The sequence below is a fragment of the Dipodomys spectabilis genome, unplaced genomic scaffold (assembly GCF_019054845.1).
Source record: "Dipodomys spectabilis isolate Male_0828 unplaced genomic scaffold, ASM1905484v1 ptg000125l, whole genome shotgun sequence".
Classification (NCBI taxonomy): domain Eukaryota; kingdom Metazoa; phylum Chordata; class Mammalia; order Rodentia; family Heteromyidae; genus Dipodomys; species Dipodomys spectabilis.
In genome coordinates this window covers 365,182-391,345 of record NW_024870802.1, presented here as the reverse complement: position 1 = coordinate 391,345, position 26,164 = coordinate 365,182, and the positions used below count along the sequence as shown (strand labels likewise).

At 39.9% G+C, this 26,164-nt stretch overlaps 1 protein-coding gene across 1 annotated transcript in view; it reads right to left on the bottom strand.

The window, feature by feature from the left end:
* Positions 1–26,164, bottom strand: part of Shtn1 (shootin 1) — a 98,528-nt gene that overhangs the window by 56,153 nt on the left and 16,211 nt on the right. Inside the window, exons 3-7 of the mRNA XM_042689124.1 lie at positions 17,156–17,216; positions 9,603–9,697; positions 5,480–5,648; positions 2,461–2,558; positions 498–579 (exon numbers count right to left, since the gene is read on the bottom strand). Of these exons, the coding sequence (XP_042545058.1) occupies positions 498–579; positions 2,461–2,558; positions 5,480–5,648; positions 9,603–9,697; positions 17,156–17,216 (505 nt within the window). The remainder of the gene's footprint in view (positions 1–497; positions 580–2,460; positions 2,559–5,479; positions 5,649–9,602; positions 9,698–17,155; positions 17,217–26,164) is intronic.

Sequence of the window (26,164 nt, the reverse complement as noted above, 5' to 3'; positions counted from 1 at the left end):
GTACAAGAGCTCAGAGCAAGTATACGTTGCATGTCCAACTCTTCTCGCCCTTTCCCATAGACCGCTTTCCACCCAAACACCCTCTTCATTTAAAATGTAATCATGTCGCATGTACTTCTGTAGATGTCCTAATCAATTCTGGATTGACTAAATAACCTAGATTTCCTAACTCACTAAAGAACCTGTCAAATAGGTTGACACTGTAGGAACAGCAAAAATGCCCACGGTCCCAGATACACATAGAACAAAGGAAGTGTTTTTCTATTTGAAGTTTCAAAATGAGTGGACTCTAAGTCCTTCAAAGAAACTGCATTTAAATGTCTCCAATGACAAAAATAATAGGAATGAGAAGAATTCACTGCTGGGGAGACTCAAGCGAGGAGAGGAGAATCTGGTTATGAGGATCTGTAGAGCACCGTGTAAAATGATACCATATACAAATACAGAAAACACATCACGTACATACTCGAGAACAAAAACCAGGAAGACATACGTACCTCTGTTGCATTTTTCTAAGACTTTTCTCTGTTCAAGAACTTCTGAATTTAAAGCAGCCTTCTCTTGTTTAACTTTATTTACCTAGAAATGCAAGATGTGGAAGAGAGAGAACGTCCAAAATGGTGAAACAGGACAGATGGCAATGTGCGACGCTCAAAAGGCTGTCTAGTTTCCCAGCCACGTGACATGGCAATGTAAACAGGAGGCACTGCCTCAAAGGAGGCAGTGGTCGCTTGGCTGTTCTCTAGATGGCAGGGTGGCTGCTTATGTTGGGATGTGTGGTGAATACTGATCATACTCCCATATTCTGGATGGATGGCATTTGTCCCTCATCAGGACAGTACTCACACTCTAGACATTCAGTGTCTATTTTTAATGCTAGAAATCATCCCAAAAGTATCAAATCAGGCTGGGAAGGTAGCTCAATGGTAGAGTGCTTTGCTTTGCATGCATGAGGCCCTGTGTTTGATTCCTCAGCACCATGTAAACAGAAAAAGCCGGAAGTAGCGCTATGGCTCAAGTGGCAGAAACTAGCCTTGAGCTGAAGAGCTCAGGGACAGCACCCAGGCCCGGAGTTCAAGCCCCACGACCAACTAAAGAAAGAAAGAAGGGGAGAAGAGGTTGGAGGGGTGGGGGGAGATGGGAAGGAAGGCAAGGGGAAACAAAGGAGGAGGCAACAATGCTTGATAAGAAATGTACTCATGGGCTGGGAAGGTGGCTCAGGGGTAGAGCGCTTGCCTTGCATGCATGAGGCCCTGGGTTCGATTCCTCAGCACCACATAAGCAAAAAGAAAAAAAAGCCGGAAGTGGCGCTGTGGCTCAAATGGTAGAGCGTAAGCCTTGAGCTGAAGAGCTGAGGGACAGCACCCAGGCCCAGAGTTCAGGCCCATGACCAGACCCCCCCCCCCCAAAAAAAAAGAAATGCACTCATTACCTTGCCCATGTAATTATAACCCCTCTGTATGGTATTTTCACAATAAAAAAAAAAAGAAAAGAAAAAGAAAGAGGGGGAGGGGGAGGGGGAGGGAGGGAGGAAAAGGAAGGAAGGAAGGAAGGAAGGAAGGAAGGAAGGAAGGAAGGAAGGAAGAAACTAAGATAATGAATTGACCAGGGGTTCTGAATCTTTCCTCACCTCTAGGCTGTGAACTGGTTTTGCTTGGGATTTAAATTAGGAAGTGGTATACACTGTTCACTAAGAAACTCCCTTTCCAAGATGGCCACCTCCCTCTTTCCTATAAGAACAAGGTTTTGGCAAAACAAAGGGAAAGCAGCAGGGGCTGGGAGGCTGGTGGCACTGCTTCTCAACCTTCTCATGTGGCACCTTCAGGGAAGATGAGCATGCAGGTGGGAATGAAGGATGCAGCTACTCAAGTGACAAGACCAGTGCCTGGCACCCTTGCAGGCCATAGAAGGGAGCTACACAAGGGCTGGGAAACTCTGGGCTATAGACTCTGAGAACCAGGAGGCAAAGTGAATGGAGATTATGAAGGCAGGTACAAATAAAAGGTAATCGTGTGGCCCTTTTCTTGATGACAATTCAGGAGGAAAACAAAAGGTTCTTCAAATCCTCACTGAACACACTCTTCCTTGTGCCATCTATAGCTGTGCAGGAAGTGTGCAGAGAATTAGCCTTCCCCTCTGCACCAGCAGCCAGTGGAGAAGTAAAATGCTTCCTTCTTCACCAAAAGCAGCAGTAGTAGGGGACAACAAGAAGCAGCCAGTGCTATTTAATGTCCTAATTTATTAACCTGCAGAGTGGGTCCCTGTTGTTCATGATCCTATTTTCTGTACCTTTTTATTAGTCTGAACTAGGAGAGAGGAGAGGAGATGAAAACTGGTAGATAGCTTTCCCAGCAGAAATCAGATTCCAACAGCAAATGTTTAACTCGGCTAGTCAGTTTTCAATCTAGCTTTTAGTTTAAAAAGCTGAAAGGTTTTAGCCTTTCGGCCTGAGATACATACTTCATCCATTACTTCTACAAGTTTGCTCTTGAGATTTTCCAGCTCAATAGCTAGCTTCTTCTTTTCTTCCTGAACAGATACAATTTCATCTCGAAGTTCTGCATTTTTTTAAAGGGAAAAAATGTAGAAATTATACTTATTTTTCAAAGAAGAAACCAATCTGGACAAAACAAGTCAAAAAGTCAGTTCATATGCAGTTTAAAGACAAGGTTATTTAACAGTTAGGAAGAAGATGAAGAACCAAGGACTCATAGGACTTTTGGAGTTTTCTTTACAACCTAGCTAACCACGTTCTAAAAAACTATCTGACATTTTGGAGTAAAAATGTTAAGCTTCCAGCAAAAACAAATTAAGGCATTGTACTGATTCTTTTTTTCATTTCATAATGACCATGAGCTCTTGCCACAATACAATATAAACAAACAATTGGGCAGTTAATAACTTGGAGATTTTGAGTTGAAGGAAAAGAGCCTGACTCACTGCCAATTTATAGCCCTTAAACATTATTTGAACTGACTTGCAAATATAAAGAAGAGTTAATGCTAGTAATTTTCCCTCCAGAAATGTGAGTATTTTGTTTCTTAATTTGTTTCTATTTTTTTAGTATTGAAATTTAATTTAAAAAAAGTGTTAGGAGAATGAAAGTATTAGCGACCCTCAGTCAAAAGCTCCTGGCATTAGGTTAAAGCTACTTTTGCCACTGAAATATTTAAAAATATCCAGATTAACACAGACAACTTAAGTTTATACCTAGGACTAGGGTTTTGTCACTTCATTTTTAATGGCTTTTAATTTCCTACCTTTCTCCAAGGGCAGTAAGAAAACCTGCTATGTGGCTATTTATAAACTGAATTAAATTTTTTACATGAGCCCAGCTTGAAGAAGTTTTGAAATTCAGTTCTAAATCACTTTCTCCACTGGCTGGCTCATTCCAAAAGGAAGAACATGAGACCCCATTGTTCAAGATCGAACAATGAACAAGAAAATACTTGAATACCAGAACAAATTCTATTTTGTCTTAGCTCAAGGGACTGAAGAATCAAGTAAAATCACTTCCATCTGAAGTTTTATCTTCCAAGAAAGAAACACTGCTCTTGGATGTGTTCTAAGTTAAACAATCCAATAATTATTTAACAAGAACTGGTTTTCTTTCAACTTAAGCCAAGTGTCTATATGTGTAGAAATAAAATCTGTGTACAATTAATAAAGATGGAACATGTAATCTTTTCTTAGAGCAACCATGTGGTGCTTGTCTACTACTGAATATTGCTTTTAGCTCATTAACTGAATGAGAGTTGTCTTGGAAGGAAGAGACCAAAACAACATAAAAGGCATATTGAGGCAGGGCACCAATGGCTCACGCCTGTAATCCTACCTCTCAGGAGGCTATGATCTGAGGATCATGGTTCAAAGCCAGCCAGGGCAAGAAAGTACATGAGACTCTCTTTTTTTTTTTTTTTTTTGTGGTCAGTTGTGGTGCCTGAACTCTAGGCCTGGGTGCTGTCCCTCAGTTCTTCAGCTCAAGGCTAGCGCTCTACCACTTGAGCTAGGGACAGCGCCCAGGCCCAGAGTTAAGAGCCCCCCCCCCAAAAAAGAAAGGCATATTGGTTACACACCCATGCGCATGTGCGCACATTGTTCAGGAACTGTCTTATGCATGCTGAGTTTGATGTATATCACTGAACTACACTTTGAGCTATAGAGACATTTGTGTGTGTGTGTGTGTGTGTGCGCGCGCGCGCGCGCTCGCACAGCCTGAACTCAAGACCTCAAGCTACCAAGTTCTCAGTGAGCTTTTTTGCCCAATGCTGGTATTCAATCACTTTAGCCACACCTCCATTGATGGCTTTCTGTTAGTTAACTGAAGTTTTCTAGCCAGGCTGCCTTCAAATCATGGTCCTCAGATCAGTCTCTTGAATAGCTAGGATTACACGTGTCAACCAACAATGTCCAGATCAACTATGTGACTTTAGTTTTTTTTTTTCCCCCTTTGGTCACGGGGCCTGAACTCAAGGCCTGAGCACTCACTGTCCCAGAACATTTCTGCTCAAGGCTAGAGCTCTCTCACTTTGAGTCAAATGATCACTTCCAGTTTTTTGGTGGTTAATTAGACATAAGAGTCCCAGGGACTTTCCTGCCCTGGGCTGACTTCAAACTGCAATCCTCAGATCTCAGCCTCTAGAGTAGCCAAGATTACAAGCATGATCTACCAGCACCTGGCTTTACTATGTATACTTTATTTATTTATTTATTTTTGCTGGTCATGTGGTCTGAACTCTGGGTCTGGGCACTGTCCCTCAGCTCTTCAGCTCAAGGCTAGCACTCTACCAATTGAGCCACAGTGCCACTTCTGGCTTTTTCTGCTTATGTGGTGCTGAGGAATTGAACCCAGGGCCTCAAATATGCAAGGCAAGCACTCTACCACTGAGCTACCTTCCCAGCCCTACTACATGTACTTTTATCCATAGTTTCTTTCACATAATAAAAATAGGGGACTGGGAAGGTAGCTGAGTGGTAGAGTGCTTGCCTTGCATGCCTGAGGCCCTGGGTTCAATTCCTCAGCACCACATAAGCAAAAAGAAAAAAGCCAGAAATGGCGCTGTGGCTCAAGTGGTAAAGCGCTAGCCTTGAGCTGAAGAGCTGAGGGACAGCGCCCAGGCCCAGAGTTCAGGCCCCACGACTGGACCCAAAACAAAAAAAAAAAAAGGTTGGTGCATGGTTTACTCTTAAAGATGTGGTATATGACTACTTTTACACAGACAACACCTTCAAAAGTACCTAATTCCAAACAAGAAAGCAACTCACAAATGTTATACACCGTCATGATTCTTAGTTAGGACTCCCCCATCCTCCCACCACACACACACATACACATCCCAGGCCAATCAGGTAAATCAGAATTGCGGGACAGTAAGAGCCAGACACTATCGTGTTTAAAGTTCTCATGTACAGTCGAAGCAAGAAGTATTATGGTAATGGGCCTCAAGAAAGTTCTCAGGAGTGAAGTGTAGAATCTCACCTTTGATTTGCTTCTGACACTGGACTGAGACACACATTTCAGCTGCACCTTCTGTGTCGGTGGCTGAATCCTCCTCGTCGATATTTATCTCCTCCGTTATTACGTCTGGTCCCAGCTTGGCCATGTATAACATGCTGATTCTTTTTAGTGTCTTATTTTCTTTATTTAGCTAAGACAAAATACAAAAACGGTTATTTTAACAGCAGTCAAATGAGGTTCTTGGATTTTTAAACAATAGACGAATTAAGTGTATTTTTGTCTTACGTATTCATCAACATTCACAGCAGGGCATAACAATTAGAACTCATTAAACAGGGCATTATGCATGCATTTTAATATTAAATTTATTACTTTAAGTAAAACCTGACACCTGGATTACAGCCAGTGTAAGTGAAGATACTAAGCAAGCATAACCAATAAGAACTATAAGGAATTCAGATGAAATACTAATATTTCTATCATAATTGTCTTTATAAACGTGCTTTATGTCATACAAATCTGACAGAGTGCTATCTCTTTGGAGGCATTACAATTCTTCTTCATTGTTTACCTGGTTTTTGTGGAACCCCCTTCCCCCCAACTACTTTCCACACGAACATACACACATACACACAAACAAAATGTTCTTCATCTTATTGGCTGTAGCCAATCCAGGGATTAGACACATGACCCAAGCTTGGCCAATTAGCTCTTTCCTATAAAAATCTGAAGGCTAGAAGACAGAAATGAATTGCTCTATGTCTGGCTATTGAGTGGTACTGATGACCATATTCCACTACAGAGTTAAGAAGAGAAAGTAGTCTCAGTCAATCCACAAATAGAGCTGATGTTCAAAGAGGCAGGGAAAACTAATAGAGAAAGGATCTCCCCAGGGCCTCAGTCTTTGTCTCCAGCCCATTCCCAAATTGCTCCTGGCTTATAGATCCAATAGGAATCTCCAATATACTGTCTGTTCTTTCATTTCTCCTTTTCTTTGCCTAAGCTAGTCCAAGATGGATTTCTGCTATCTGTTCAGAGCCCGAATAACACTTCAAAAAGACTTCTAATGCAGCAGCAAAAAGGAATCTTAATTTGTAAATGTATTTATTATTCCCTGGCAAAGAAATGAGTGGGTTTTTAACTTTAGTTACTCAACTATTCATCACTGTCTTTAGCTAACATGCTTCTGTGCACAAATATGTAGTATAAAGCACATACAAAGATTAAACTTGGCCCAATATCCACAGAAGAAAAATAGGTGTTTTTTAAAATGCTTTCTCTTCCCAAGACTGGAAAACAAAAGGCTTTCTCTTATTTACACATATCGAAGTAACTAATCAACTATTTTTCTCTAATGTAGAGTAGGATCTGGGCTGCAGAAACACAAACATAGTTCCTTGCTAAAGCCACTGGCCAGGCCACCAAGACAGGTGCTATATTTAAGAATACTAGAAAGAGGGCTGGGAAGGTGGCTCAGTGGTAGAGTGCTTGCCTTGCATGCCTGAGGCCCTGGGTTCGATTCCTCAGCACCACATAAGCAGAAAAAGCCAGAAGTGGCACTGTGGCTCAAGTGGTAGAGTGCTAGCCTTGAGCTGAAGAGCTGAGGGACAGTGCCCAGGCCCAGAGCTCAGGCCCCATGACTGGCAAAAAAAAAAAAAAAAAAATACTAGAAAGAGGTGAACATAATTCAATGGGAAGCTAACTGCTCTTTCTGCATTTAAACCTTATACCAGAGTTAAGTTCAATATGGCAATTTGGCCCTGCATTTGCGATCATCATAATTCAAGCCTCTGGGTATCTCACTGCTCATTTCAATCTGGGAGATGTGGCCCATATCTCAATAAAATGTGGGGCCTAAACGTACCCCAAGTGGCATGTTATAGAGCCCAAATGGTTTCCCTAAATCTTTGGGAAATTAAGAACAAGGTTTTAGAAAGGCCATGAACCCTTGCACACCGGTGCTTTCTGGGAGGACTGGAAAGCACTGCTCAGGACATCAACACACCTTTATCCTGTCCTCATTCTCTAGCCCCAGCTTTTGTCTCCCTACTTTAGACTAGAGGATCTAGGCTAAGAACCTTGTGGGTTCAAATCTCTCTTCCTCAGGATGCAAAGTTCAGGCAAATGTCGTGGGTACTTTGAACCATGAACACTACAGCACAGCCTCCACAAATGAAAGCCTTCTTGCAATTCCCAAGCTGTGCCATCTTTCTGAATGTTTATAGAAAGGACCACTTTAAGAAAAAAAGGGGGGAAAGTCAAGGCAGTTTGTAATTCTCCCTCCTAATATTTAAACTAAAGGTTTCCAACGCTGCATTTCAGAAGCCATGGAGAACATTTAAGGTTTCAGTGTTAAACCCTGAACCAAACATCTCCTTCCTGGAACCCCTGTACAGGACTCTCCCAGAGCTTCCCAGGAGAGTCTGATGAACATCAACACTAAGAATCACTGGTGCACAGTCACGTAACATTCTATATACAACCTACCTCAGTAACCAACTCTCTCTCTGTCTCTAGAACCAACCTAATCTTACTGTATCTGTTTTCCCATCAGCAAGCTAAGGTTCATGTGAGTTAGCCTTAGACTCTCTGTGCATAGGCTCTCTCCACAGACATGAAGATCAAATAAGCTATTGCAGATAAAGACGTGAATTCTGTCACCCAAAACCCACCTGTTAAAGGGAGTAGAGACTAGAAAATTCTTAAAGGGGGCCCATAGGTGGACTAAGAATTACAAGGCATCATGAAAAAAAAAATAGGCCATTCCTAAAGTTGTTCCAGTCCTAACTCTAGTCCATGGAATCCCTAACAAGAGACTGCACCGAGAGAAACAGAACTTCCATGCTAGGACCCTATATGCACCAATAACATAGCCAGGGATGAAACATATACATTGCTCCTAAACCTTTGCTCCCTACACATTTGGCCCATCCCAAAAAGGAGGTCAATGTCCTCACTTGGTTGTGCTACTGCAACAGAAATTTGTTCATAACAAGAGAAAATACAGAGACTATCTTAAGGTACTGGAAGATTCAGAGTAGCTAGTGTGCTCCAAATATATTTTTTTGCTCTTCTTGTTCCAAAAGAGATAAAGAAAATGAAAAGAGAATTCACATGACATCTTGGGACCAGTGAAATCCAGGAGGATTTCCAATAGGAGTAAGAAGGAGGTAAAGAGAGTCTGGGTTATAGTTGTTTTCCAAGCAAGGGCCTGCAATGCTATGTATTTACCAGGCAAGTAACAGGAGAGAAGTTACATAAATTTATATTCTTAAGTTAGTTAGGCTCTGATTGCATAGCTTATGAATGCTAATGCAATATCTTTATGCAAACAATTAAGCAAAAACCTCTGGGGCAAGGATACTGCTAATGCATGCGAATTAAATTTATTTATTATTTATTGGAATAGGATTTCAGTCACATCCAAAGTAATACTTCAGAGGAGGGTGACAGGAGGGAAAGGAAAGTGGGGGGGGGGGGGGCGTGAGAAGAGCCCAACTGGAATTACTAATGAAATTTGGTTGAAAATTGCTGTAATCCATTTTCTGATGAAGCGGTTCAGATGCATTTTACCCAACCCAAAATACAGAAGACAGAGATAAAAACATTCTTTAATAATAATGCACTTCTGATGAGATAGAATATAGAAAATTACACACTTGGTAAATTCATCAGCTAGAAGCAATCAGCAGAGCACTGGAGGTCACCTCTCGCATGCCCTCACTCTGCTTTCAGAAATAATCACCTGAGATGTAAGGCTGGAGGCGGACATTCTCATCCGATACAAACAGAAAACATTCATCACGCTTAGGTCACACCAGGTTAGTTTTAAACTTGGGTAGCATTTTAACCAAATGCAAAGACATCTGGAAAGTCTTCCAACAAACTAGATACTCTGGGGCATTTTTTCACAGGCTTTGAACAGCATAAATGAATCTTCTACAATCAAAGTAACCTCTGCATGGAAGCAGGTATTTACATAATCATATTCCAAGATTCTGAGACCTTAGAACATTTTCTTCCTCATCAGTGCAAATAAGTGACTAGATAGGAAGAAAAGCAAAACAGCAAACACGGCATTCTTTAGACAACTGGGGTGATATAAGAAAGCTCAGGTACAAATCATCCATTCGAAGAGGCTCACCTTTGTTGCCAAGGCTTCTGCACTTTCTCGACAAGTCTTCTCTATTTCAAGATGGTTCTGCATGAAATTAACTTCCTCTATAACCATGTGAGAAACTAGGAATGAAGGGGGAAAGTCTTAGCATTCAGAGATTAGTTAGCTATTCCAGTAGCCCACACATCATCCCATGATTAAGAATACTGCAATTCTATTTCTTGCAGGCCTTTTAGCCAGCATTAAAATAAGTTTCTCAGAAGCCATCCTGATTAAATCTCAGCTGATACCGGAATGCAAAAAGAAAAAAAAAAAATCCATCCAATAACTTTTGCTACTATTCCATACATTTATAAAAAGCTATTTCGATTTTTTTTAAAGGGTCAGTGTGTGTGTGTGTGTGTGTGTGTGTGTGTGTGTGTGTGTGTGTGTGTGTGTGTGTGTGTGTGTGTGTGTGTGTGTGTGTGTGTGTGTGTGTACTGGGTCTTTAACTCGGGATCTAGGTGCTGTCTCTTAGCTTTTTGTTCAAGGCTGGTGCTCTACCTCTTGAGCCACAGCCCCACTTCTTGGTGGTTAACTTGAGATAAGAATCTCATGGGTTTTCCTGTCCTGGGTAGGTTCAAACCATAATCAAGACCCCAGCCTCCTGAGTAGTTAGGATTACAGTGTGAGCTACTAGTGCCAGATCTAAAGAGTCTCTTTTCTGTGTAACTATTCATACCTTCAGAGATATATCTGCTAATTTAAGCAAAAGAATCTCCCGCATATACAGTGGCCATCCTCAGCGGGATATGACATATGGATCTAAGAAGAAAAGCTGTCTTATATGAAATAGAAGGAAAATAAATTGAGTTTATGGCTAAAATAGCAATAGGGCAACTTAGCTAAGAATCTTTCAAATGAATGACTGCCATTTCTTCAAACCCCAAGACCAAAAAGTATAATGCCAAGATTCATGTACTATGCGATGAAACCAGGTGCTAATTCATATTTGCATAAAAGACTGTGAATAGGATCAGAAGAAAAACTAAATTTTACCTGATATCAACATAAAAAATTAGGTTTTTTACTTTTTCGGTAGCTGGCTCATGTAAACTAAGACAAGGCTACCCAGTAGTTTAGAACTTGAACTACACTTTGAAAATCAAGTAAAGAAAAATGTCAATTCCTCCCACCCATATTTCTAGTTAAGACATACTGTAGACATGTATCTTAATTGACATTTGTTTAGCTTTAAAAAAAAAATTAGAGTTCATCCAAATGTGAAACCCAACAAAGTTAGGCAAAAAAAAAAAAAGAAAAAAAAAAGCACTGGGCTCACATAACACAAAGAGAGATTACTTTTGCTTCATTTACGCTTAATTAACCTGCAATTATAATTAAACTCAGGGGAAAAATTTTTCTCTCCAAATTAAATACAAAAAAATGTATTACTTCCTAAGTCTGCCCAAAGTTCTTATTATGTTAATATTCAAATTCATAAAGCAGCACTAAATGGCCAGAAACATCTCTAACCTTGACATTTTTTTTTCAGGGGTAATAATAATCTGCCGCAAATGCAGGCCAACCAAAAACCACTTAACTAATTAGTAGTTGCAGTCACCGAGAAAAACATGAATCAACACTGTTATTACAAGTGGCACATTTGAGTGGCATCTAATTATGACTTGATGAGCACGATACTTGCATTATCAACATCACTACTGCATCCCATCAGGGCCTAAAAGCTGCTGATGGCATTGACTTCGAGAAACTCCCACTCAATGGTACAGCAGCACCCAACAATCGGCTTGGCAGGGGCCCCCCTCACTAAATGACACGTTAAGCGTAATTACTGGTAGACATTGTAAATAAACAGGATTGGAAGTGAAAATTGTACCAAGTGCATAAGACACAATCTGACACATTGGAAGTGGCAGCCTTAATTGAGAGTTTCTTTGACTGCTCAAGATCATTTCCAACTGCATTTCTCAGAGGACAGTGATTATAACTGTGCAGACAGACGGCATAATGGTATCAGCGCTGCTGACGGAGCAGTGAATTAAATTGTATCTGCTGCGGAGTGAAAGCCTTGATGAGCGGTACAGATGCCTTAGCGGTCTTATCATTATAACACAATGGTCATGTTGTCATCAACCTTTCTGGCTCCAATTGAAAAGAAATGATTGTGTGTTGAAGCTCCCCCCCTCCACACCACCCCCCCTCCTTGTCCTCTTCTATCTCTTGTTCTGAATAGAACCAATTTTCAGAGAGCTATGAAATCACGCAATAGGTCCTAAAATGCAGCTGCTTGGCATACAAACGGGTCCCCATTAAAGTGGAATCACACACAATATGTGTTTATGCCAGAAGAACAAATAGAAGCTGAACACAGGCCAAGTTTATTCACACACACAAAGCCCATGTAGCTCTTCATCAATATAATTGCCTTTTATATTGTAGTTTAAATAATAGGCTCTATTATTTCCTTAAAATCCTAATATTCCTGGCATTTTATCACTATGTTTACAAGGTAGGTTCTTCAAAAATGTGAAGGAAAGAGAAAAGAAACCTATACAATTTTTTACAACATCAAATATTACTTTGAATTTTTAGCCTTAACTACTTGACATCTTCTGCCACAATCTGGTATTTCTACTCTCATAACAAAAACATAAACACTCTGCATTTTTCACAGGAATTTGACTTTTTTATTCAATAACATTCTTGCTCATGAAAGCGTAAGAAAAATCATTCTGCAGTGGTGAGGTTTGGGCCTAGCATGAAGATTGAAAAGGGAGGAGAAAGAAACATTCATTTCTCTAAACATTTTGTAAAGAGCTACACTGTGATTTAACTTGATAAACATGGCGAGGTAGGACTCACTAACATCTTCTCCAATTTGGAGTTTGTGTACTCTATCAGGTTGGGGTTTTATGTCTTTCTCAAAGGGGGACCAGAAGAAATCTTTAAATTGTGCTTCATTTAGTTTAAAAAACTATCCCAACCTGTCATGTTTGGTAGAACACACCCATAAACCTAGTGTTCAGGAAGCTGAGGAAGAATGTTTGTGAGTTCAAGGTCAACTTGGTCTACATACTAAGACCTTATTTCTAAAAAGAAAAGAGGAAGAAAAAGAAGGAAAAAAGAGGGGAAAAAAAAAACTATTATCCCAATGCTAAACTGGTAAGCAAAGAAACCTGCCTATCAACTTTCCAAGTTCAAAAGGGAATAATATATTTTAAAGGCAATTTACATCTTGAAAAAAATATATAACCTCATTTCCAAACCCGAAAGTCAAGTCACAAGACACAAAACAAAAAATATGTACCTTTTGAAGAACTGAAATTCAAAAAACTAAAAGAAAAGAAAAAGAAGGGAAGAGAAAGGAAAAAATGGAAGGGAGATGAGAAAAAGAGGAAAGAAAATACAAAAGCTAAAAAAAAGAAAGAAAGAAAAAAGAAAATACAAAAGCTTTGGCTGTTCATGTAATAACTGACCTTTTGGTCTTGAATGTAAGCTTGTTCTGTAAAATCCTAATTCGCAGCCACTGTGCTGGTGACAATTGAGTCTCAGACAACAAGAAGTCCTTTTTTTTTTTTTTTTAAGATAAGCTTAAGTAAAGTCCTCTGATGTTGCAGTTATGCTTTGAAAACAAACTAGTCTTTTAGAAATTCTGGCTGAAATATTCATAGATAGCAAATATTAAAATAATACAACAATTGGCATCAGTTTTATAGTAATATGAGGTGGGTACGAGTAGATATGCAAGCAAATAATCAAGATGACAGGTTTGCATTGGTAACTATTTACAGCTGGTTGATAGGACACATGAAGGTTCGTATGTATTTTCTCACTTTTGAATAACTTTGACACTTGGCATGAAAAAAAAATTAAGAGCTAGGCACCAGTGGTTCACACCTATAGTCCTAGCTACTCAGGAGGCTGAGATCTAAGTAGCATGGTTCCTGGTTTGAGGCCAGCCCAAGCAAAAAAGTGTGAGATACATATATAAGACAACAACAAAAGCCAGATGTAGAGCCCTGGCTGAGGTGATACAGTGCTAGCCTTGACCAAAAGAAACTCAGGGATAGCACCCAGGCCCTGAGTTCAAGCCCCAAGACTGGTACCAAAAGAAAAAAATAATTAAGATCCTGTGAATTCAAAAGTATAGCCTAAAAGCCTGCCAACCATCATTTGCCTCAGCTAGCTGAATTAGCAGTACATCCTTCCTCTGTGACTTCAAACTACTGTACTCCTACATATACATCACTGAATGCAGGTCACACTGCAGATAACTGGCTTTTGTTTGGTTTGCTTGTTTGAATTTGTTTCTGTGTTCTATTCACAGAATATTAAAGCAGAACTTTGCTTCATGCATTTCTGGTTCCCTTGTGTCTAGAACAACACAAGAAGGTACTCGTGTTTGTTTGAAGGACTGAAAAACCTATCAGGCTACATTGGCTTGTGCACATCCTCTTATCCGAGTGCTCACTGTCAGTAAACCTGACTGTCCAGCCTCATGCTGATCCTTCATGTGGGTTTTCCAGGAATCCTTATCGCATCCTACAAAGGGGATCATCATAGCAACTTGTCTCTGCACAACACCAGAAGCCCAGAGAAGTAACATTCCAAAGAACAGAGCTTCAACTGAGAAAGCCCAGCCAAGACCATTTCTAGACAACTCCCTTTTTCCACAGTCTTCTTTCATTAGTCTAGTTAAAGGTCAACCCCAATGGTGTTGCTTTCAGAGCAAAACTCCTCTCTAAAACCCACACATAACACAAATTCTCCTTCAAGGTCAGATCATTGAGACAGGTTTTCATGAGGCAAGAAAGCAGCCAGGTGGTTGGTGGTCTGCTGTGCCCTGAAATAGAACACAAGATCTAATGCTGTGGTCTCAAATCAATGAGAAAGGACTCTAGTGACTTCTCCTTTCATGGGAATCTGGCCTCCAGGGCACACAGCTTTGCTCTGGGGAGTGTTCTTTGTGTAGAAAGACTAGGAGGCGGGCTCAGGGGGAACTGGCAGAGGGCCAAGAGTGGCATGAAATATGGGTAGTGACATATTTACCCTAGAAAAGGCAGACTAAACTAGGGCGAGCAGAGCTTGATGGCCTGACAAAGCTTTCCCTGAATCCTACTCAACATGTTCTTCTCACACTTCGAGAAATAAGTAAGCAGGTAAATAAGCACAAGGATTTCAGATTTCAACTGTTTACCAAAAGAAACTCCGCCCCCCCAGGTATGCAAATGTGCAGATTTGTACAGGACCAATTTCCTAACTGTTAATGGAATGGACTCAATACTGAGTGGAGTTTGGGCACTGGATACTTCCATAGGTTAAAATGGCGGCAAGAGCAACTAAAACAGATCAAGTTCTCATTACACTCCAGATCCAGTGTTGATACTATTTGTGTGCATTCTCTCATTTTAGCCTCCCATCTACATAGCATGGTCGAACATCCCAACTTTACTGATGCAGAAACTTTCTTAGGGCTACATAAATTCTGGGGCTCTCCAGTAGTAATACAGTCTAGCAATTCTCTCCCAGATTTCCAGCCCTACAGTCCATTCAAAAGCCATGAACCATTTATCTTGGATATAATTTTAAAGAAATATCTGAAGTTTTCTTACTTCCTACTGTCTTTTGTTGCTTGGGGGTTTTGTTTGTTTATTTTTGCTTCAAGACCAAATAAATAATAGTCATTTTCCTGCCATCCAAATTTTTTTAAGCAGGCTTAATAAAATGAAAAATTAAATGAATGGTATTATTGTACTAACCTTACAAGTCTTACTCTGAGTTGCTTCTAGGGAGAAATTTTTTTTTTAACTACCCTAGGTACTTAGAAGACAAAAGGAAAAAGGAAATGATAGATGAAAAGTGTTACTCATTTTACATAATGCAGGAGACCAAATCCCTTCTATCTACCTAGATCAAAACATCTTGTGATAAATCCTACCACAGGAAACTTGAACTATCTTCACTGCACACAATACACCAATCCACTATTAATAATTCAAACAGATGTAACGGTGGAACTGGATCAGTCTTTCAAATGTGCGCAGTGTCAGCACCAGTGTAAGCCTAGTCCCATCACCCCTACTTTAAGGAAGGAGAAAGGCTCCTGCAATTGTGAGTCATGCATTCACAAATAAGGGGTATTTCTATTCCAGCACACTGGTCTCTCAGACAGGCAACACCACCAACTAGATTACTCTCAGATTTTTCTTGGTTAGAGCCAGGTACTGAATACACTAGTTATTTAACTATAAGGCTGCACTTTTACAGCTATTTCACCTTCCAGAAGGGTAAAATGATTCATGGTGTAGTTACCCAGTCAAGGTTTTATGACAGAATCAAGTGGCCTGACGATACAGCATCACCTCTGGAGAATGACAGAGAAGGGCCTTTCTTCCGAGAGAGGAGCATTTGCCCTGCCATGCCTCCTTTCTATTCCCATCTCACATTCTGGATCTCATTGGTTATGTTCTATCTTGGAAGATAAATACCAGATTTATGACACATTTAAAAAATACCAAAATTTTAGAAGACAGTTATTGCAGCTTTTATGGGATTAAAACCTGCCATAGGGAAAGACCTACTTCAAACACGTGTGCTTGTAGAATGTCTAAACTCTGCAAACCTGTTATTGCTTTGCCTTAAAAAAAATCTTATTGAGGTATAAGTGCCCTGTGAGTAACATAACTTGATGAATTTGAGCTTAAGTATACACGTGTGAAACTATGACCATGACCAAAGTCATGGCCATACCTATCCCAAAGTTCCCTTCTACTCTACTCATTTTCATTACTTATTTATCTTATTTATTTTACAGTGTTGGGGATCAAACCTAGGTCTTGACACATGCTCAGCAAAGTGCTAAACTACCACTTAACTACATCCTCAACCCTTATTTATTTTAGAACACTTAACGTAAGATCTATTCTAATCTTAAGACACTTTTAAGTACAAAATCTTGTGTTAGCTATGGACCCAAAGCTGTACAGTAGAACTCTAGTGTTATTCCTTTCTTCCTAATTAACCTATGAAAACTAATCAGATTACTATAAAGCTGTAAGAATATTTTCTGAGGTATTATTTATAAAAGTTAAAAAACAAATAAAGTGATGATGGAATAAATACATTATGGTACTATTATATAAACCATTAACAATTTAAACTGATGCATCAGTCTACAAACAAACCAAGATGACAAAATACAGTTTACCAGAAAAAAAAGTAAGCTACAAAATAGAATGCAAAAATTTTTTTCTGTAAAAGATATAGAAGACAAATAAAAAAGCCAGAAAGGAGAGACTATAAAATACTATCACTGACTTCTCTCAAGGAGTCAAAATAAACTCATTTTTTGCTTTCCTTTGACTTTTTAATATAGCAAAGTTTTCTTATAACAGGCTCAAGATTTTATAATAACAATAATGTTCACTGCATTTCTCTAAAACTCACAGTAATTCCAGGGAAAATGGGACAATTTCTGTTTTCTTGGTTGCATGCCTAATGTAATAAACAAGTTCTTGCCTATTGAACAATTCCGAAAGTTATGTGTCTGTACTATTTTCACTGAAATGCTTACGTACTTTTCTGAAATTCTTCCAGTTTTTTAACAGCTTCATCTCGTTCTTGCCTAATTTTGTCACACTGAAATGAGAAAAAAAGGGAAATGTTAAACTTCATAAATTTTAAGTCTCGAAAGGTGAGCATCAAAAGTAAACATAAGCAATAGCAATTTTTTTAAAAACAAAATGTGTCTTATGAACTCTAATGATACATGGTTTGTGTATTGCTTAACTAGCATGGTACAGGTAGTTATTTTGTATCTGGCCAATATTCGTGGATCTTCTAATATAACGAGACTCCCTACCCTCATTGTATGAACACCAGATCAACAGGCCATCCTTGAGTTCAAATGTATTTTCTCTTTAGAGCAGTGCTTGTGCTTCATTTTGGGGAAGGTAAACAGTGACCACCCTGCTCCTGCGTGTCAGGTTTTAACCACCCACAATGCTGATGTCATCTTGGAAACAAATGGGAGGACAAGCAAATGAAGAAAAAGTGCTGACACACCACTGTGCCCTCTCTCACCCAACAAAAAGTGTTCTTCATGTCTTCAGCATTTTGAATAGAAAAAGGTGGGAAATAAAAAGGAGAGGAGGCAAAACATTCCCAAATATAAACTGACATTTTATTCAAAAGAGGTCGGGGTGTTCACTGAAGAGACTTTAGCTGGCAAGACCATAAACAAGCAGGAGTAACAATCAAAGCATTACACTAGTAATGGAAGCAAGTATCTTACATTTCAACAAGTGCTAAGAGCATTAATGATTTATATAAAAACAGGTATTCATTATGAGAACTAAACTCTTATCCGGAAGTATGAAACAGGGATGTTTTTCTTCAAAGGATGCCTAAAGCTTTTTAAAAAGAGAGTTAAAATTAAACTATTAAGGTAATCCTTAAAAAGTGAATCTTCTAGTAATACCTTGTTCTTTAAAAGAAGTATATAAATAAGGCACAACACTAAGCTGGATTCCTAACATGTCAGACAAATATATTTTTTGTAGCACTGAGGATCATACCCTAGGGCCTTGAGTGCAGTAGGCAAGCATTCTACCATAATGGACATCTGCAGCCTTGTTGGATGTTTTAAATTTTAAATTTCAGTGGTCAAAACATTGTGATGGCACCAAGTAATTTGAAAACTCAAAGTTAAAACAGGAGAACTCTCACCGGGCGCCAGTGGCTCATGCCTGTAATCCTAGCTACTCTGGAGGCTGAGATTTGAGGATTGCGGCTCAAAGCCTGGGCAAAAAAGTCCGTGGGATTCTTATCTCTAATAAATTACTCACAAAAAGCCAGAAGTAGAATTGTGGCTCAAGTGGTATAGCGCTAGCCTCGAGACAAAGCAGCTCAGGGACAGCACCTAGGCCTAGATTTCAAGCCCCAGGACTGGCAAAAAAAAAACTTTTTTAATTGAAAGAAGGAACCGTGAGACTCTCATCTACTAGACTGGACTAAAAAAAAAAATGTCATGTCAAAATCTGGTAGCTCACATTCTTCAGTTGATGAACTGGTACGTATACTTAGAAACTAAACTATCAAAATTCTAAATATTCAATTCTTCTAGTGTATAGGTACCTAATAATGAGCACAAAATAGTACAAAATGTTTGGCAATTATGACAATAAGTTGTCAAATACCCTTGGCTCACACCTGTATTCTTAGCTACTCAGGAGGCTGAGATATGGAAGACTGTAGTTCAAAACCAGCCAAAGCAGAGTATTCAAGACTTGATAACCAATTAACCAACAAAAAGATGAGCTGGAGGCTTGGCTCAAGTGTAGAATGCCAGCCTAGCAAACTGACTAAGCTTGAGTCTCTGAGTTCAAACCCCAAGATTAACCAAAAAAAAAGTCTAGCTTATTCATGTAATAAACTACACAGCAATGAAAATGAGTTAATCAAACTTGTATGTCAATACAAGTCTCAAAGACCATGTTGATTAAAAGTAACAGCAGAATATATATCAAATGATACCTTAAGTACACAAAGAATAGAGTATATATAAAAAGATGATACATTATGATCTATGTGTGCATATGTATTATACATGGTATATTAAAATATGAACAGGTAAAATGGCAAAATATATAATCAAACTTATAACAGCAGTTGTCCCTTAGGGGACAGGAGGAAAATAGGCCTAAAGAAATCTTCAATTTTATCCACAGCATCCACAAATGTTTTTTAAAAATTTTTATTGTTATTCCAAAGGTGATGTACAGAAGGGTTATGGTTATGTAAGTCAGGTGAAGAGTACCTTTCTTTTTGGACAATGTTACCCCTTTCCTCGCACTCTCGGGTTTTCCCTCACATCCCCACCCACAAGTTGTATAGTTCATTTTCAACATAGTGTCTAATGACTACCACTCCTCATGAATGCTTTTTTTAAGTCGGTCTTGGGGCTTGAACTCTGGGCCTGGGCACTGTCCCTCAGCTCTTCAGCTCAAGGCTAGTGCTCTGCCACTTGAGTCACAGTACCACTTCTGGTTTTCTGGTGGTAAACTGCAGAGAAGAGTCTCATGGACTTTCCTGCCAGGACTGGCTTTGAGCCACGATCCTCAGATCTCAGCCTCCTGAGTAGCTAATAGAATTACAGTGTGAGCCACCAGCACCAAGCATTTTTTAAAAATTTAAAAACAAAACAGTTAAGGCTGGACACTGGTGGCTCATGCCCGCAAATCTTAACTATTCAGAAGGCTCAGAACCAGAGGATGGCAGTTTGAAACCAGCCTAAGCAGAACAGTCTGCAAGACTCCATCTCCAAAACATGTAGCAAAAAAACAGCTTGGAGGCACGGCTCATACAGTGGAGCAACAGTAGAGCAAGTACAGGAAGGCCCTGCATTCAAACCCTAGACCTTAGTACAGAAAAAAAAAAAAAAAACAGTAAGTTAATTCTGTACATTTGGGTATTTTTGTATTATTTTCTGCTCTTTCCTAGTTTAAAACATTAAAGATAAAGAAAAGAGCAACCAACTCCGATTTTTCTTTTAGTCTTCAAAGAACTACTGAAGAGTTAAAAGCCCATCTCTGTTCACACAACTCATCCTGCCACACCCTGAGGCGGGCGCACAGGACTAGACCAGCGATGCTCTGACCTGCACCCTCAAAATGAGTCGGGCTGAACTGAAAATCATTTTTTACAGATGTCATATTGTTTCATTTAGGTTTCAAGGATGAATCTATCTTACATAAACAAACAAACAAAAATCTAACATGTTTCTAGGCTAGCTCCCACCAATTTAACAGGTAAAACACACTTTATCCCTTTCGGTCATTTAAATTTCCCTTTGCCAAAGCTCTAGAGTCTCAAATAAACTTCTCCCACCTAAGTGGTCTACTCCATACAATACAGGCTCTAACTCTGAGCCTGCTGCCCAGCAGATTCTAGAATGTTCCTCTTCTTTTCTAGACCAGGTCTTCCGTTTGTTTTGGACTTCCCCCAAACTCCTGCTGGTTTGGCCAACTCCGCTCCCCACCCCACCCCCAACAATGCCTGTGCTTTGTCTAGATCACAAAGAGAAACCCAATTCCTGGCTAGACTCAGGGCCTAAGTCAGGAGTGGCAAAGGCTACATACCTGGGGTGTTTCTGCTGGTTTGTTTCTATACAGTTCAGCTCACACTAATGCTCTAGTTACCACCAATAGATTCACAGGCTGTCTCCCAACCCCAGCTGTGTTCTATCAGGGGTCTTCATGTGGCTTTGCTTTCTATTTTCTGCAACCATATTGTGATGGAACTGGCAGCCACTGAATTTACCATCTGCTATGCTGAAAAGGGTGTGTGTTACGGGTGAGGGGGGTTTACACATGCTGCAAATTACTTCTTCCAAACCAGAACAGATCAAAATCTGAAGGATTGTAACCATTTACTGAGCAAGAATTCCAAATGTCCACTAATTCGTCCTTTCAGGTGAATCAAGGCATCTTGCCATTTCCTTCTCATTCTTCATTCTATCAGAGACAGGTTAGGGAGGTTTGTGGGCCTTTATGGAAGAGCATTTCTTCTTGAGCCACACAGAAGCCCCTCCCCCAGCCCACCCTTCCCTCCATGCACATGCAGCTGCACCATCTGTAAAAAGAAAAAGGAAAGAAAAAGCAAAGAAAAAAACCTGCTTCTTTTTGTTCTGAGACTTGCTCATGAAGACTCTGCAAAAGCAACAGATGTTTTTGGGCCCACGTCACTTAATTATGATGCTCAACGACTTTCTGCAGCTCAAGGCGACGGTAGAACCCAGAGGCCTGTGTGCTGGCTGATGTAATCAAGCTGGGTAATATGAATGGTTTACTCTGCAGACTCCCTTTATGAAGTGATGAATTGACTGGAGGAGGAAAGCCCTGAATATCAGAAGTCTTGGCTGTTTCCCAGATCTCTCCTTTGAGCTTCACTCAGACTCATACCTGGCTTGTGAGACCTACCCAGATGTCCCAGCACTGGTTGACAGGTTCATACAGGAAAGTCCTTCCAGTGTGAACTAGCATCTTCAAATAGGGGCTCAATTTTCCTCTCTCATTTACCACCCATTACCGTGAATGGTAAGTATCATCTCCTTATCAGAAGCCATGATGTTGGAAACTCTTATTCAACAGAACCTGTTTAAGATAGTCTCCCATCCTAGCAGCTCCTACCGGCCTGCCAAAGAGGGTCAGACATTGCTAATGACCACTATGTTTGGACAACCAATGGAGAGACCCAGATAGCTCTCCATTTTGCTGTGTGGATAGTTTATACAAGAGAAATCTCAACATTCTGTGCCTAACTTACACGAATGTAAACATTCATTTCTATCTTGATACACAAATACTATAAAGGGTTGCCTGCCTATAAAAAGGCAGTTTGTATCCCAAAAATTACATGTATGCACTGTCTATATACACTACCCAGAGCAGTGACAACCTATCCATAGGCAAACATATACCTTACAATTTACTGAAGTAGACTCCTGATGTTCTGTCATCACTAAGTGTGATCATTCCTTCCATAGAGTACCTATACCTGCCAGACACTGTTAAAATAGAGGGAAATGTGGTAGGAGCATCACAGATGCTACGTGTGCATAAAATTTATAATCTAGCAGGAAAGAACAACAATAAAACAAGCAACTTAAAAAGCTACTACATATAATGACAGAAATTCCACCCTATTACAGAAACAGCTAGCAGAGGCAGTCATGCTAAGTCTAGAAGGATTTTTAACCGCACACCATTTTTCTCCAAGTTCATTCTTTTTTATATCAGGTTTAAAAATTCAACAATTTAAACATGCATAGCATCTGAATTTTACCTGTTTCAGAATCCTCAGTGGTGCAGAGAGAGGACCATCACATCATTTTTAAATAATCCACGATTCTATTGTTCCTTGTATGTTAAGTCTATGCTTTCTGGATTCCTACATGCTTACCTTTATCTTTGGAGGGTGCAACACAATAACTCATTCCTGCTAGCATGGAATTCCTTTCATTCTTTTTTCTCTTCTGGTGTTTTCTTTCTTCCAATTCAGAGTTCTTTCCCTCCAGTTTTCAGTTCATAAAGAAGTAGAAGCTGTCCCCTACCCCCACCCCAAGCTGTCTTGTAGCAGTCTCCAAATTCTAGGTATTGTGTGTTAGCTGGAAAGGCATGTCATCGGAACTAAGATCCTGGCTCTTTGTTTCTGGATAGATTGCTGTTAATAAGAGACTCATTTTCACTTTCAAACTGCTAAGTAATTACTTTTTCTCTGGCACAACCACTTGCCACTCTGTCTCAAAGAAACTGCATGTATGTGGATGTATTATGCATGAACAGTTAGCATAATAGAAGCATATCTTGCTCTTTAAAGTGGCTTCTTTAGTGGGTCTTTAAAAAAAAAAGATACTTTGGGACCTTCACCTGTGAATATTACATATGAGGAAGAAAATTAACAATAGACAACAGAGCCAGGAGGCAAACAGTATCAGATATCTTGCTTCTTGAAACCTAAGTCTTGGGAAGTGGCTGTCTCTTTTCTCTTTTCATTCATTGTTCCTGGCAGGCTGACAGAGCGCCTGATACACTGTTAGAGTAGCTCACCAAAGGACTTCTAATCAGCCACTTAAAAATTTATGCATTTCAAAACTCCATCTCTGAATATAACATTAAACATAAATACTTACTATTTAATGGTAGACATTCTTCTATTATACAGATCTCTACACACATACCACTACCCTGAGAAATGTGAAAGCCAGTCCATTCAAAGCTCATTGAGGCTCTCCCCACATATTGGAAGTAAATAAATAAATAAATACCACCCAAATGATCCTAATTGAGTCATCAGAAAATGTCCTTCAACAGTAGATGCTTGACTAGCACTGGACTACAGGAACAGTTACACAGCATAGTATCACACTTCACGTGGCTAATTCCAAACTGTTCACTTGTCTATTTTTCCCCACCCCAAAATACAGACTTAAAGAGTTGTTCAATCCTTGTGATAGGTTCTCTGATTTCCTCACTTTATGATGTCACTTAGAGAATAGACAAAAAAAAAAAAGAATTGCAACTAGTAGCATCCTTTCAAAATCTTCAGATCCTGATGTTAAAACACACACTCAGGCTGAGTTCTCTGATGCTCACACCTGTAATCCTAGCTACTCAAGAGGCTGAGATCTTAGAATCATAGTTCAAAGCCATTCCAGGTAGGAAAGCCCATGAGACTTTTATCTCCAATTAAACACCAAAAAACCAGACGTAGAGCTGTGGTTCAAGTGGTAGAGCTCTAGTCTTGAGCAAAACAGCTCAGGGACAGTACCTAGGCCCTAAGTTTAAGCTCCACAACTTGCGAAAGGAAAGGGAGAAAGAGAGAAAGAAAAAAAAGGAAAGAAGGAAGGAAGAAAGGAAGGAAAGAAGGAAGGAAGGAAGGAAGGAAGGGGGAGGGAAGGAAAGAGAGAGAAAAAGTAGACAGAGAGGGAAGGAGAGAGGGAGGGAGAAAAATCAAGCTTTGAAAATTTAATCCAAACTACACCAGTTGCTTAACACACTCTGTGTGTGTGTGTGTGTGTGTGTGTGTGTGTGTGTGCGCGCGCGCGCACGTGCAAGTACAGGGGCTAGAACTCAGGGCTTTGTACATTTTGTAAACAGACAGCTTAGCTTTTTTCACTCAAGAGTAGTATTCTACCACTTGAGTCACAGGTCTACTTCTGTTTTTCCTCTAGTTAATTAGAGATAAGAGTCTTATGGACTTTGCTGCCCTAGCTAGCTTTGAACTGAGAATCTCACATTTCAGCCTCTGGAGTAGCTAGGATTACAGACATGAACCACTGGCACCTGGCTATTTTTTTTTATTAGTTTGCACTAGTTCAAAATGGAGTGACATTTTTAAATAACACATTATATTTAGTAAATGTGACAAGTACACAGGAATACACAGATGGTTTGTTATCCCCCCAAAAAAGCAATTAATTCTGCTTATGTGACAGAAGGCTTTAAAAAGAAAAACAAGTGACATAGAAGCCCAGCACTAAGGGTTAGTAAGTTTGTCATGTGGAAAAGAGCAGGAAACCCTGTTATTTTTCTCTCCTCCAATTCACTGCTAGGCTCTAGCCACTCACTTAAACAAGAACTGAGTAATTTATCATGGCTATTTGTCCACTGGTCTGGGTCCCCCATTCATATGATTTTGAGTATAGGACCATCATGTACTTTTCTTTATATGGTGGAACTCCAAAGGTGTTCAACAAAAAGGTTTTCCTTCAGAAGAGCTTCTCTTATATACTCAGTTTGATTCCATCTTCAAAGGCAATGATTAAAAAATACATAAATAGCCAACATTCCATTGTCCTCTAAGAGAGAACTGAAGAGGAAAACATCACTGAAAACAAAACAGTGGCCCACCCCTAAGTCTCCTACTTTCTACTTTTCTCCTTGGAGTGCAGTGTCAAGAATCAATGTATGTGTGTGTGTGTGTGTGTGTGTGTGTGTGTGTGTGTGCGCGCGCACGCACATGTGCATACATATGCATGTGTGTTCACATACATGTCATCTTGCTATGTAGTCCAGGATAGCCACTAAACCCAAATTCTTACTCCTTCAGCCTCTCCCATTAGTCTCCTAAGGACTGAGATTACAGTGCATGCGATCATGCCTTGCAGAAGACCTAAGTTTATATCTACACTCTCTTACTACCTAGAAAACCTCGGGAAACCCACGAAGCCCATTCTCTTCTCTGTGAAATAGGCCTGGCACAACTATTTGGGGCATTTCCTTCTTCCTAAAGAAGTTTGGTTGGATTTTCTTTTTCCATAGTAGTACTAGGAATTGAGCCCAGAGCCTCACATTTGCTAGGAAGCTCTAACCTCTCCAGAGCTACACCTCCAGCCCTTTCATTTTTTTTTTTTAAGATATGATCACTAGTTAAATGTGCCTGGGGCTAAGTCTTAAATTCTTGATCCTTCTTTATCTGCCTCCCAGAGAGCTGAGCTCACACGCTTGCCCTACCACACCCAGCTCCACAGTTGCTTCTTCATAAACACAGCCTCTGAAGCAACCACCTTTCCTAGAGACCACGTGTCCAGCCACTGGCATCCCCAAGAGGAGAGGCCAATAGGGCACAAGAAGATCCTACCCAAAGAAACTGTACCCACTGCCTCTTCTCACTGGTAAAAGACATGGTTAAGACTTGGAGAGAGGAGAAATACTTTGCCCTTTGCCTTTTTTTTTTTTTTTGCCCTTCCTATTTGTGCCAAATTTCCCCACATCAAATTAAAGATGACAAAAGAAGTCTTATTTTAGATGGCTAATGCTGATGGATTTAGCTGAACTCTAGACCAGGGCCACAGAGGAAAGATAGCCATGTGTTCTTGCTGACGTGGACAAAGCTTACCCAGCCCGGCACAAGAAAGTGCTTTCCCAGAGAAAATGGTGTCCTCCATTTACCACCTCCGGAACTAAAGCTGCTTTTACTCATTCTGTGTTGGATAAAAGGCTTTTATTATATGCTTCCCTCCTTTGTAATACGGCCCCCCTTTTGGGGAAAAATCTGCAGTAATAAGCAAGCTAGTCTTTTCACAG